The sequence below is a fragment of the Mobula hypostoma genome, chromosome 1 (genome assembly GCF_963921235.1).
Source record: "Mobula hypostoma chromosome 1, sMobHyp1.1, whole genome shotgun sequence".
Taxonomy (NCBI): domain Eukaryota; kingdom Metazoa; phylum Chordata; class Chondrichthyes; order Myliobatiformes; family Myliobatidae; genus Mobula; species Mobula hypostoma.
The window spans coordinates 143,015,613-143,030,800 of NC_086097.1; the positions used below are offsets into that span (position 1 = coordinate 143,015,613).

Genomic DNA, 15,188 nt, shown 5'->3' on the forward strand with positions numbered 1-15,188 from the left:
CCACAACATCACTGCTCCAAGTACTGATCCACGCTCTAAGCTCGTCTGCTTTGTTCATAATACTCCTTGCATTAAAATAGACACATCTCAAACCATTGATCTGAGCTCATCCCTTCTTTATCACCTGCTTATCCTCCCTCTCGCACTGTCTACAAGCTTTCTCTGTTTGTGAGCCAACTGCCCCTTCCTCTGTCTCTTCAGTTCAGTTCCCACCCCCCAGCAATTCTAGTTTAAACTCTCCTTACAGGAGGAATTCTGCAGATGCTGGAAATTCAAGCAACACACATCAAAGTTGCTGGTGAACGCAGCAGGCCAGGCAGCATCTCTAGGAAGAGGTACAGTCGACATTTCAGGCCAAGACCCTTCGTCAGGACTATCTGAAGGAAGAGCTAGTAAGAGATTTGAAAGTGGGAGGGAGAGGGGGACATCCAAAATGATAGGAGGGGGAGGGATGGAGCCAAGAACTGGACAGTTGATTGGCAAAAGGGATACGAGGCTGGAGAAGGGAGAGAATCATGGGACGGGAGGCCCAGGGAGAAAGAAAGGGGCAGGGGAGTGCCAGAGGAAGATGGAGAGCAGGCAAGGAGTTATTGTTAAGGAGTTACGAGGGGGAGCTAATAATCCGTTATTTATTTATATACACACATTCTTTCTCTCACTCTCCTTTTTCTCCCTCTGTCCCTCTAACTATACCCCTTGCCCATCCTCTGGGTTTTTCGCCCCCTCCCCCTTTTCCTTCTCCCTGGGCCTCCTGTCCCATGATCCTCTCATATCCCTTTTGCCAATCACCTGTCCAGCTCTTGGCTCCGTCCCTCCCCCTCCTGTCTTCTCCTATCATTTTGGATCTCCCCCTCCCCCTTTCAAATCTCTTACTAGCTCTTCTTTCAGTTAGTCCTGATGAAGGGTCTCGGCCTGAAACGTCGACTGTACCTCTTCCTAGAGATGCTGCCTGGCCTGCTGCGTTCACCAGCAACTTTGATGTGTGTTGCTTAAACTCTCCTAAATAGCCTTAGCAAACCTCCCTGCCAGGATATTGGTTCCCCCTTGGATTCAAGTGCAATCTGTCCTTTTTGTACAGGTCACACCTGCCCCAAAAGAGGTCCCAATGATCCAGAAATCTGAATCCCTGCCCCCGTTCCAATTTCTCAACCATACATTTATCCTCCACCTCATTCTATTCCTATACTCGCTGTCATGTGGCACAGGCAGTAATCCCGAGATTACTACCTTTGAGGTCCTGCTTCTGAACTTCCTTCCTAACTCCCTGTAGTCTGTTTTCAGGACCTCCTCCTTTTTCCTACCAGTGTCGTTGGTACCAATATGTACCACGACCTCTGACTGTTCTCCTTCCCATTGCAGGATATCGTGGGCGCGATCAGAAACATCCCAGACCCTGACACCTGGGAGGCAAACTACCATTCGTGTTTCTTTCCTGCGTCCACAGAATCGCCTGTCGGACCCCCTAACTATGGAGTCCCCTATTACTGCTGCCATCCTCTTCCTTTCCCTACCTTTCTGAGCCACAAGGCCAGACTCTGTGCCAGAGGTACGGCCACTGTTGCTTCCCCCAGGTAGGCTGAACCGCCCCCACCCCCCCAACAATACTCAAGCAGAAGTACATATTGTTAAGGGGGACAGCTATTGGAGTACTCTCTAGTATCTGACTCTTGCCCTTCCTTCTCCTGTTACCCACTTAACTGTCTCCCGAGGCCCCAGTGTGACCTACTTGCCTATAGCTCCTCTCTTTCACCTCCTCACTTTCCCTGACCAGTCGAAGGTCATCGAATTGCATCTCCAGTTCCCTAACCCAGTCCCTAAGGTGCTGCAGCTCAATGCACCTGGTGCAGGTGTGGCTGTCCGGGAGGCTGGGAGTCCCCTGGACGTTCCCCATGTGACACATAGTACAGAACAGTGGCCTCACAGACATACTTCCTGTTTCTATTCCTCACAAGTAACTTACCTCGCCTCAGCCCGTTATTGCTGAAGCCCCGTTGAGCCAAAGCCCTCGTACTTTGTCTCCCTCTACTCTGCCACCCACTATATAAAATTCTCTTCCTTTTAAACTCTTCCCGCCAGTCTGACTCGCTGAAGTCCATGCACTTGTACAGTTGTGCCTCGATCAAACTGCTGAAGAAAGAACTGTCTCCTTTTAAACTCTTCCCGCTGGTCTAACTTGCTGACACCCACACGCTTACGCGGTCATGCCCCGATGAAAACCTGGCTGTAAGATCATTCCTGATTCGTTCCCCCACCTACTTCCCAGCAACCTTCTCTCTCTTGATCTTATCAAATCCTTCCTGAACTTCTGCCATCTTCTTTAATTAAGGGTAATTTACAGAAGCCAATGTCCCTTTAGACACAGATGGAAACTACAGCAGCTGGGAGGAACCACGTTGCTTCACAGGGAAGGCATCTGAACTTCATACAGACTGTCAGTGAGGTCAGATCCCAAGCCGGGCCACTGGAACTGACTGGGAGCAGCACCACTGAGCCACCATGTTGCAACTGAGAAGAAATATTTCAGAATTCGTTATAAATGTATATATGATCCACCTGTAGTAAACCAGGAGCTTGGAAGTGAAAAAGGGGGACGTCAACTCAGACTATGAGAGGCCTGCGTCAGGCATTTTCATGCCTTACAAGGCGCAGATTGGAAGTCTGTTTGGGGCGCCACTCTTTGCACAGACACTAGAGAAATGTGTGGTTAAGTGCCTTGCTCAAGGGCACAAACATGCTGCCACAGCTGAGGCTTGAACTAGTGACCTTCAGATCACTAGATGAACGCCTTAACCACTTGGCCACGGGACAAAACAGTTTAAAAAAAAAGAGAAAGGTCATCTGGACATCAGCAAACTATTGGAATTTATTATTAAATTTACAGCAGAAGGTCATTTAGAAATCATTATTGAATAGAATCAACATGGGTTCATTAAGGAAAAGTAAATATTTGCCTAATTTGTAGGAGTCTTTTGATGATATGATTATGAAGGGATATGAAAAGGAACCAGTGGACAACAGATGTGGATCTACAATACCAAACAAAAGGTTAGTTCATAAATTAAATTAAGTTAATGAGTCACGTAGTTGCCAGTTATACCTTGAGTAAAGGATTGATTAAAGAGCAGAAAAGCGTATCGAAAATGAATGTGTCATTTTCAGCCTGGTGTACTATTACCAATGGGGATCAACACTGGCAGCTGAGCTCGTCACAGTTGTTTAAGGAATTGAATGAATAGGCAGAGAACACATCAGAATTAGCTTTAATATCACCGGCATATGTCATGAAATTTGTTGTCTTTGTGGCAGCAGTACAATGCAAGACATATTAATAGAAAAAAAAACTGTGAATTACGGTAAATATATATATATAAATTTATATCTTTATATAGTTAAATTTATATATCTAAATTCAGTAAGTAGTGAAGAAATAGAAACAAAAAAGTAATGAGGCTGTGTTCATGGGTTCAATGTCCATTCAGAAATCAGATGGGAGAAGGGAAGAAGCTGTTCCTGAATCATTGAGTGGGTTCCTTCAGGCTCCTGCAACTCTTTCCTGATGGTAGCAATGAGAATAAGACACGACCTGGGTGATGGGGGCCCGTTATGATGGACTCTGCCTTCTTGAGGCATCACTCCTTGAAGATATCCTGGATACTATGGAGGGTAGTGCCCATGATGGAAATCATGTCATTGGAATTCTCTATCTCAGGGCCTATGAGTACATGCACACATGCAAGTTTGTTGGTTACATAAAATCAGCCAAGAAGGCTGGGATGCAAAGAATATGCAGAGATATAAACAAGTTAGGTAAGTTGGCAATAGCATAGCAAGTGTGGTGCTATGTGGGAAAACTTGGTAGGAAAAATAGGAAAACAGTTGTTAAACAGTGAGAAGTTATTAAGTGTTAATGTATCAAGTTATGTAGATGAGCAGAGTCATGAGGTGCAGTGAGTAAATTTGCAACCAATTAGGAGATAAAATTTATGTTGCTCATTATTGCAAAGGAGTTTGATTACAAAAGAAAAACACTTTGTTGGCTCTAATGGCTCCGGAGAACTGTGCACAAATTTGGTCTCCTTTGACGCATGAGGAGATTGTAGTGCTGGACAGATTCACCAAATTGAATCCTGATATGAGGGAGTGTCCTGTGAAGCAACATTTTATCTTTATTTTTGAAGGTTAGGGATCTCATTCAGACATAGCAATGCAATTAAAAGGACTTGAAAGATCCTTCCAGCTGGAGACCCTCAGTGAGGAGTCAGAATTTAAGGATTAGGGATTGGCTGTTCGAGCTAGGATTAGAAATTTCTTTTGCAGACGCTTCTATGTCATTGGAATTCTCTATCTCAGGGTGGTGGGTGGACATTCCAACTTTCCACGTATTATATTCATGGCTGTGATTCATACATTTAACTTCTGCTAATGCTAAAGAGGGTTGGAGGATGTCAGGGAGATGAGGGAAGCAAACAGTCTGCTTGACACGAGCTGAAGCCTCAGATGCTGAGATCAAGATGCCACGTGTGCTGATTAACAAACCTGCATATCATCCTGTATAATGTAGCCCAGGATAATCCTGAGGCCAATCTGAGCCATTTCCTTCAGATCAGATGTTCCATTGTCTGAATGGTACCAAACAGCGAGCTTGTCCAGTAAGTTAATAGTTCCTTCCAAAATCTGAAAACAGGAAACACAGCAACTAATCACTTGATCTATCTTTATTGCACTCTCTTTCTATCTCCCTCTCTCTAAATATGAACATATATCTCTCTCTGTATCTGTATGTTTATTGCTATTCTCTTATCATAATATATATATTTCAAGCCTCAACAGACCCTTTGACTAGTGTTACAGACCAGTTCATTTCTGTCCTCCAACAACAAACTGCAAAAATTTGCAGCAGTTAGGATACTGATCAAAACCAAACATGTGCACTCAGTTGTATTTTTTCTGATAATTATGTGTGGATATGGTTGCCATCAGCAAAATGCCATCATCGGTTTGCAGTGGCCTTTTCTCTTGAACACTACGGTTCACATGGTGGGACAATGTCGCATGAGCAATGCTACTCAGTGAAGGAATTCCATCTCAACAATCTCCCCATTCAGTAGAGATGAACTGTGCCAGATTTAGCTAATAGTGCAACCTAGGATGGTCAAGTTTATAAGGCATAAGAACCACATTACACCCTGCACATCCCCACCTCTCCTCAGTTCCACAGAGTCATTAAAGCAAGCCCAATCTCCATTCATCTCTGACAGACACCATCACCCCACCATCTGCTGCTCTACACCCATAGCCACTACTTACCTTTTCACTCCACAGCACTTGATTGCTCTGGCCTTCTGAAAAAAGGAAGTCTTGAAGCAGCCGGAGCAGCTTCAGAACATTGTGAATGTGGCTGGTCAGCATAGTATTTGTGGAATCCTTGATGTCAGAGAATGCAGACTCCAGCATCATCTCCAACAAGCTGTAATTCAGAGCGAGAAAAAACAATCACATTGTCAATGCTATAACAGAATTTATCCAGCATTGATAAAACCTTGGATCTAGAACCAAGCTCGCAGTCTACAGGGCAGCAGTGATCCATTTTACTTCAGAGACCTTATAGTAGGCATTGCAGTCACTGGAAAAATATCACAATGCTTACTTTGAAAAATCCTTCAATTTCAGTGGAAGGTTAAGAAAACCAATGCTTATTGTCCTCTCCCAGGTCAACATCACTGCATTGGTGCTCTAGTTAAACCCATTCAGCAATACTGCCAATACTAGTTTTCTGAAACAGGATGTCTATTCTAAGCTCCATCTAGTGAGATAATCAGGTGGACAGAGATAAAGGATCATGACTGAGTTCAAAGCTACCTTGAAGATGTATACCATAAATTTCCATTCCAGGGAACCTGTGCCCAACTGACTCTTCACAGTGGAGAAGGACTGGTCTGGATGGTATTGAGAACCTCAGGTCCATGAAGCAGATGCAAGGAAGCCCTGTCCAAGTGATGGAAGACCACTTTCTAGTTTTCAAGAACTAGCAACAAAGTTTGCTTGGTGTTTATGTCAATGTTAAACCCTCAAGCAATCAATCTAATGGAGGTATGTGTGATACAGGTTTTGTGGAATCTTTCCATGTGCCTACTGATTTCTCTATTAGTTACGAACTGTGGGTGTCACTTGCGAAGCCGATATTTATTGTCTACACTTAATTGCTCTTGTGAAGGACACCTTGTACAGCTGCATCCTTCTAGCTAAGGTATTCTACAGTGCTGTTCAGTTTAAACTTCCACTACTTAGATCCAGTATTGAAGGAAAAGTAATATATCAACAAGTCAGGATGTTTCCTAATTTGAAAGAAAAACTGCAGGGTGTGGTTTTCTGGTTACATGTTACAGTTGACTTTGAAGATGAGTTCACGTGTTTGGGAAGTATTGTTAGCTTAGCTTTGATGAGTTAAGTACAATGCCTTTGGAGATGGTGCACACTATAATCACAGTAATCGAGAAAGCAATTGTTTAGCATTATACAACCAGGCACAAAGACAGCTTCTACCCATTATTGTCAGACTTTTGAATGGATCTCTTATACAATAATATGGACTCTTAGTCACACAATTTACCTCGTTATGCTTTTGCACTTTATCATTTTCTTTCATTGCACTTTTTCCATAACTTTGACACTTTAATCTGTATTGTTATTGTTTTACCGTATTCTAGCTCAATGCACTGTGGAATGATTTGGTCTGTATAAACAATATGTAAGACAAGGTTTTCACTGTATCTTGGTATATGTGACAATAATAAACCAATACCAATAAATAAGCTGCCAATCAGCTGGCCTTATTCATTGAACAGTACAGAACAGGCCCTTCCGGCCTAATGAGCCACACTGACGAGCAACCCGCCCATTTAACCTTCGCCTAACCTTGGGACAAATTACAATGACCAATTAACCTACTAACTGGTACCTATTTAGACTGTGGAGGGAAACCAGACAACTGGGATTTTGACCAAAGCAGTAATGATGTCTAAAACCCAGTTGGCCTGGCAAAACCCAATGCAAACACCCATGATAGGTTTATAGCTGAGATAGTACTAGTGACAATGCCATTCATCACTTTGTTGATGATTGAGTGCAAATGATGGGATAATAATTGGTTATATTCAACCATTGTCTCTGTGGATTGTCAGCTTGTTGCGGTGGAGAGGCTTGTGTGGTCCTGAGATCCCGAGAGCGATGCCGTCTGGAGCCATGCTCCTGGTAGGGTCACCCATGGCGGTAAGGTCGAGGGTGAGGTCCCTGACAAAGAGCAATCCAACCAAGACCTCAACGGTGAAACAGGCAGACGAAGTTACTTCGAACTCAACGGCTGTGAAGGCCGATGAAGGCTGCAACAAATCCATCAGCCATCGTGGTTTCCATGCCATTGGAATAAGTCGGTTGATTTGTGAAGTATCATGTGCTTCTTGGAGTGCAACATCAAGTACACGTTAAACAAATACATGCACAGGCGTCTTCGCGTTGTACAGAACGAAGACCATCATCCTCGACCTCGAGGGATAGCCACGACGACGGGATATTCGACCGATCCTGATTTTTCTTGATAGGGCACACTGAGGTGATCTTCCACTTTGTTATGTGGAAATCAATGGTGATATTTTGAAGAGTTTGGATAGAGGTGCAGCTGGCGCTGATGAACATCTTAGATTGTGGTGGAGTGCAGTTCTTTTGCTGCTCATGGTCCACAATGCTACAGTTACAGTACCCCTAATTTTGTGTCCTGCATCAGTTGCATTTAACACAACTGCAATGCCACACCACTGGGTAAAGGGTGTCCTCTGTTGAGAATGGTAATCTATATTGACTGTGTAGTACCAATAATGCTATAAATATGCTGCTACAACAAATACACTGGGGAGAATGAGATCAAGTGGCCCTAGTTTACCATCTGTTATACTCTTGGTCTGAACATAGGACTGGGTGGTAACAGGATATTTGCTCATTGGTGTTTGACCTGAAGATTGCCAAGGCCACCCCCTTCTAACTCCATACCTCTGCATCACCCTCAATATTTTCACAATATATTCAGGTTTCCAAATGGGTTCCTTGATGTAGCTCAATAAATTCAACATCAAAACCTGGGCAACACCATTGCAAGGTCAATTGTGCTGGGCTTTGAAATCAAGATTTTGCGGATCCAGGATCTACAAAAACATTTCAAATTTTACTTTGCATGGAACTGATTAGAACTTGCATTGTTTACTGTGATCGATTGTACTTATGTTGACAACTGAAGTCCCAATTACCATGTTAAGCACATGGCATTTTATGGCACCCTTCTTTAAAATGAAGCCTGCAAAATTAGGGCTACAAGCAATCCCCTGTCTGAAGCCATTACCAAGCAAGGGAATTCAAAATTGACTGCATTCAGTTTAAACTGTTTGGTCTTCCTTTGTTGCTGTCAGTTGCACAGCAGAGAGACTAGAAATCTGAAATAAATTACTGAAAATATTATTGACTAGGAATGTATTTTTCACTCTGAAGATGCTGCTTATCTGTAGAGTAATTCCAGAATTTCCCTTTTCATTTCTGATAATTTATCTTCAATTTAGCATCAATCCTCAAATACTTCAACATCTGAAAATTTATTCCGTGAACTTTTTTTCTCTTGTTTACTTAAGCCAGGCTTTGTCTTAAAACAATCAAAGAACTGCACTCCCAATAAGGAGTCCACTTTTTTAAAAATATATTTACACACAGTTGTTTCCTTCAGTTTAGTAACTGGCTTTGGAGAGGGATGGATGATTAAAGGGTGAACCCTGTGTTTATACTCAGTGGCCACTTTATTAAGTAGCTCCTGTACCTAATAAAAAGGCTACTAGGTGTATGTTCATGGTCTTCTATTGCTCGTATACTTCAAGATTGGATGTGTTGTGCACTCAGAGATGTTCTTTTCCACACCGTTGTTGTAACACATGTTTATTTTAGTTTCTGTCACCTTCCAGTCAGCTTGAACTGGGCTGGCCATTCTCCTCTGATCTCTCTCATTAACAAGGCATTTTTGTCCATAGAACTGCAGCTCACTGGATGTTTCTCACCACCATTCTCTGTAAACTTTAGAGACTGTTGTGCATGAAGATCCCAGGAGATCAGCAATTTCTGAGATACTCAAGCGCCAACAATCATTCCATGGTGAAAGTCACTTAGATTACATTGCTCAACATTGTGATAGTTTGTCTGAATAACAACTGAACCTCTTGACCATGTCTGCATGCTTTTATGCATTGACTTGCTGCCACATGATTGGCTGATTAGATATTTGCATTAACGAGCAGATGTAGAGGTGTACCTAATAAAGTGGCCACTGAGTTGTAATTGACATTAATGTACAATACAGACCTTCTTTTGATTTCATCTGGTGGATGCACCAGCTCACAAGCTGCCCCAAGTTTGGTCAGGACCGAAAAGACCTGTCCTCGCTCTTTCCAAGCTGCATCTTCACAACCTTCCACCCCTCGCCATGTTACAGAGAAGATGATATTAGTCAGCAAGTTGCAAAGCTCTTCCTCTGGTGTTTGCTGGGAAGAGAAATAAAATGATTGAGGTAATTTTATTATCAGATTTTTTTCAGTTCCATATTGCTACGACAAGCTTTTTGAAGGTCACAAACAACTCTAGGTGCTCCACAGACTTATAAGCAAAATGAATGAAGGGCAACAGGGAGGTTTAAAAGAATTATAACAATCTTGGTAAAGGAAGGAGATTTTAAGGACAACAAGAGGGGTGCTATTTCTACAGTCCCTGATAATGGATGTTATCTGACTGCTGGTGTTCAGGTAGAAGAAGAGGCAAGGTTTTAGGGTATGACAAAATTGTTGAGGTATGGGAGGATTGATCGAAATTATTCAAATATCGGAATAAAGCGATGAGGGATTGGAAACCTATGAATATGGTCATTGCCAGAGTTGATCAAATAATTATTCTTAATGCAGGATAGGATACAAGCAAGAAAGTTTTGATGAGCTGAAGATCCTAAGTCGATGCAGTAGCTGGGACCAGAGCAGCCTTGGTTCTGGAGCTGTTAAGTAAGTGGATGAGGATGGGTAATAAAATGAAACTAAAAGGCTTCCTGATCAATGGATGGAGTAAGGTTTTATTCTTTGAATTGAAGATAGCTCTTCCCTAATTGCTTCTGTTCTTACATTGCCAAAAAAACTTGCTAAGCAAATTGAAGTTTTGTGTGCTGTGCCCTGTTGCACAGAGAACATTTCAAGTCTCTACGGGGAGTAGTGAAGAGGGAAAAGAACAAAGATTTTGTGTAATTCACAGGAAACATGAGATATTGTAGATGAGAAATGCTGTACACTTGTGAATTAATACAAATCTGAAGGTCTGGAGCCACATAGGGATGTATCGAGTTGCTAATTGACCGATGGTTTAAAATGTTTATGCTGGATGACAAGAAGCCTGCCTTTAACTTCAATGTTTCTTTTTGATGAGATTCCTCTTGGTCAAACATATGGCAGAGGGGAATAAGTTATTAGACTGACACTGCCATGGACAAGTTTGGCTGAATGGACCGTCTGTATGCTATTTTCCCCACGCAGCCCTATGTAGTTCGATGAGATACATACTTTGACTCATGCTGGAAGTACCAATGCATGAACATACAACACAGCCCTAACATGAACTTCCATCTTCTTGGGAAGAGCAGAGGAAGTTGAAGGAATCAACAAAATGATTATTTCATCGGGGAGCAGTCAAATGGGCACATCAACATTTGACTTCCAGGAATTCTAATGTCTCATTTAAAGTGATCAAGATTATGTCAGAGGCTTTGTAAGCGTAACTATGGGCTTCATTTCAATTTAACTTAAGTACTTCTTAAACCAACTTCTGGAATGTTTTATGTTCTGTTTTGTTGCTGGGAGGATAATTAATGCTGGGCTTGAGGTGCTATTCATTTTTAAACTAAGGATGCTCTTTTTTTAAAATCAGTAGTTATTTCTTTTCAGGCAAACAACAGCACAGGTTAGATATTGTGCAGCATTCCCATTACGCAGAGCCATCAAACACCCAAGTAGGTTATAGCATGGATGAGATATGAAGTGGAATTCTGTATGGGCCAGATTCTGCTTTAACTCCATCTACAAGTTTACAGATGGTTATTGTCTTCAGAAAGGGGGTGGTGCACATTCTCCTGCTTACAGATGAGGTTGAGAGCGTTGACAGCTTCAAGTTCCTTGGAGTGAACATCACTAACAGACTATCCTGCTCCAACCAGGTAAACACCATGGCCATGAAAGTGCACCCCTACTTCCTTTGGAGGATAAAGAAATTTGGCATGTCCCATTTGGCCCTTACCAATTTTTATCAATATGCCATTGAACGCTTCCTATCCAGATGGCAACTACTCTGCCCAAGACTGGAAGAAACTCCAGTTGTGGACACAGCTCATCACATCATGGAAAACTGCCTCCTCTCCTTGGACTGTCTACATTTCTCACTAACTCAGTACAGTAGTCATCATAATTAATGAACCCATCTGCCCTGTCATTCTCTCTCCTTTCCCCTCCCCCTGCGTAGAAGATAGAAAAGCCAGAGAACACATATCACCAGTCTCAAGGCTCTATTGTTGTTAGAAGACTAGTTAACTGTCTCCTAGTATGATAAGAGGGACTCTTAAACACGCAATCCACCCTGTTACAGCTTTGTGTCTTATTCTCTGCCTGTGCTGAACTTTCCCTGTAACTGTAACACTTTATTCTGTATTCTGTTATTGTTCTACCTCAACACAGGGTTGCTATGAAATTACCTGTATGTATAGCATGAAAAACAAAGCTTTTCCACTGAAACTCGAATGTGACAACAATAAGCCTATTTACCAATTATCTCATTGTCACATTGGGTGATCATTTACTTTAAGCATATCACAATACGGAATAGGAACAGGCCCTTTGCTCACGATGTCTTTGCAAATCTAAGCAGTGTCATCTGACTGTGCAAGGTCTATATTCTGCTGTCCTCTGCTCATATGTGTTTGTCCAAATGTCTCTTAAACATTACGATCATAGCTGCTTCTATCATCTCCCTGGTGGTGTGTTCCTGGTATCTAACACTGTGTAAAACACTTGTTTTCAAAGTTCAAAGTAAGTGTTATTATCAGAGTACATACAGTATATGTCACCATATACAACCCTGAGATTAATTTTCTTGTGGACATGCTCAGCAAATCTTTAGAATAGTAACCATAACAGAATCAATGAAAGATTAACCAGAGTGCAGAAGACAACAAATGGAAATATAAATAAATAGCAATAATAACGAGAACATGAAATAATGAGATAAAATGTTCTTAAAGTGAAATCACTAGATGTAAGAACTTTTCAATGATGGAGCAAGTGAGTGTCATTTTCCCTTTTTATTCAAGAGCCTGATGGTTGACAGGTAGTTTTGTATAGCTCCTTAAACTTTCTCCCTTCTCACCTTAAACCTATGCCTTTTAGTATTTGCGACTTCCATTCAGTGAAAAACATTGTCTAGTTACCCTATCCATTGCTGTCATAACATAGTTCTACAAGGTTGCCCCCTCAGTCCCGATGCTCCAGAGAAAACCATCAATACAAGTCTGTCCGACCCCTCCAAATAGCTAACACTCTCTCTAAACCAGGCAACAGACTGGCAATCCTCTTCTGCACCTTCTCCAAAGTCTCCACCCTGTTCCTGTAAAATAGCACCCAGAAATGAACTCAATGTTTCTGACGTGGCCTTACCAGTTTTATACAGCTGCAACATAACTTCCTGACTTTTATACTAAACACCCTACACTATTTAGGCAAGTATGCCATACACCTTCTTCACTACTATACATACTTGTGTTGTCACTTTCAGGGAGCTATGGGCCCGCACCCCAAAATCCCCCCGTACATCAGTATTCCTAACGGTCCTGCCATTTACTGCATACTTTCCTCTTACACTTGACCTCTTAAGTGCAACATTTCACATGTTATGCCCTGATGAAAACCCACCAAATGAATAGATAGAAAAAGAAATACTGTAATAAAGCCAATGGGTCATTATGTTACCTGAGGGTTGCTGGTATTGGAAGCATCATCACTGGGAAGATTCTCCTGGTAACTGCTGTCATCCAGAACATTGGATAAGCTGGAACTTTTCCACGTTCGAACAGCTGGGAAGGGTTTGAAACTCTCCAGTGGAGATGGTGTTTCTGATTTGCTGACGGGAGTTAGATTCCCACTCTCCAATGTAGTAAAGGAACTGGCACTCCCCACGTCCATTCCCAGGTCAAAAGATGGGACTGTGAAAGGTGACAGGGGTTGATAGAAAGCATCTTCAACTATGTCTTGTAGGGCAACTTCAGCTGAGATAGGATTGTCTATTGTGCTACCATGCTCCAAGGAATCAAATGACTTGAAGTTCAAGGAGTCAAAGGCCTTCATCTTGCCAGAAGGGAAACCAGGTGACATAGAAAGATCAGAATGTCCTTCCGAAATGTCATCGTTGAGATCCATGTTGAAGGGAAGAAAGACCTCGCAATCCTGGAAGTCTGACTGACTGCTTCTCTGATTATTCCTCTCTTTACCTTGCTCCTGGATAAGTTCTTGGTTCTGATACGAGTTCTTAAGTAAATCTATGGAGTAGTTGGAAAATGAGCTTGATAGACTGGCCTCTCGAGACTCATATGATTCTTTGATGTAGAGTTTGGTCAAGTTGTCCTGCCATCCAGCTTGTTTTGCCAACTGACGCACAATGTCTTGTTGAGAGTAAATAAGATGAAATAACTAGAAAATATAATTTATATGGAGATGACTAAGTCTGAAGTCCAGAAAAATGTACTTTCACAGATAACCCATCTGCATTTATAGCATTCAGGTATGAAATTCTTAATATACTTTTCCCAATCTTTGCCTCTTGTAATTCAAGGGAACAGTTCTTCCCACTATATTTTCAGGATTATATCAACATGATCCTAAAACTGCCTTGTCAATATTTTGTTAATTAATCTCAGATCAGACTGCCCTTCTATGGCAGTTTGCTTCAGATCCACTGATTTAAAGTGTTGCTTTGGGAAAATGATTGTCCTCTCATCAGGATATAGTGTTTTAAACTTATTGGATTGATAATACGGTATCTGGACAGAATCTGGAGGTGGCAAATCATTATCTTTATACACATCAACTTACATTGACTCTGGGTCCCTTTCTATCTCATTTTGATGCTTCTCATTCTTATGTTCAAAGCATTCAGCCCAGTCCCTTCTACACCTCAAACTTACTGTCGCATTTCTGCAATAGAATTACAGAATAAAGCAGCACTGAAGGAAGATTATGATGCAATATGCCTGTACTGAATTTTTAGTTTGTCAGTCTAATTTGCACCATTCCCCTGCTCTTCCCCATTGTCCACTACTTTTTCTTTTTCAAATATTTATCTAATTCCCACTTTCAAGTTAGTGTGGAATTATTTTCCAGCATTTATGCAGACAGGGCATTTGTGATCACAATAGCTCACTGCAGGAAAATTTTTCCCCTCATAGTGGCTCTGATTTTTTTGCCAGATACTTTTAACTGTACTCTATTCTTCTTATTGACCCTTATGCTATTGAAAATATTTGTAACAGTTCCATCAAACCATCTTTTAATCTTCAAGGTGGTGACATTGTACCATTTTCTTGTAAGTAACACCTAAATCTTGTTTATTAACGAATGTAGTAGATTATCATTATAGTTCCTTTGCCTTTCTACCTCTTAATTTCCTTCCCACTATCCTATAATATACATTCAGCAGTGTAATTATCCTTCTGTTGCTCAAAAATACAAGATATCTACATTTTAGTTTTACAAATGAAAGTAAACTTTAGAAGTTGAAGCTGGAACAGGCTCTGCCATTCACTGACATCATCTCTGATCTTTTATCTCAGCACCACTTTCCAGCACAACTCCCCTTTCTCTTGATATCTAAAAGTACTGAATATTGATTTTGAACCTTCAGGTACTTAATCCCTTCCTGATGTTGCAACAACTTTGTTGGTCAAGCTCCACCCCTCCATTTTCCCTTCTGTAACTTTCCAGAATATACTTCAGTTAGGAATTTCAAGTGTTTATTTCTCCACTTGTTTGAACCAAGACTCAATTACTGGCATTATAATTGATTACCATGCAGTTATTTCTGTCTGT

At 41.5% G+C, this 15,188-nt stretch overlaps 1 protein-coding gene across 4 annotated transcripts in view; it reads right to left on the reverse strand.

Annotated features, from left to right (window-relative positions):
• The window catches only part of nbeal2 (neurobeachin-like 2), a 231,554-nt gene that overhangs the window by 57,712 nt on the left and 158,654 nt on the right, over window positions 1-15,188 (reverse strand). For all 4 annotated transcript variants that reach the window (XM_063057260.1, XM_063057242.1, XM_063057257.1 and 1 more), the window contains 4 exons: window positions 13,077-13,793; window positions 9,391-9,569; window positions 5,308-5,467; window positions 4,537-4,674 (listed from right to left, as the gene is read on the reverse strand). In XM_063057260.1, the coding sequence (XP_062913330.1) occupies window positions 4,537-4,674; window positions 5,308-5,467; window positions 9,391-9,569; window positions 13,077-13,793 (1,194 nt within the window). The remainder of the gene's footprint in view (window positions 1-4,536; window positions 4,675-5,307; window positions 5,468-9,390; window positions 9,570-13,076; window positions 13,794-15,188) is intronic.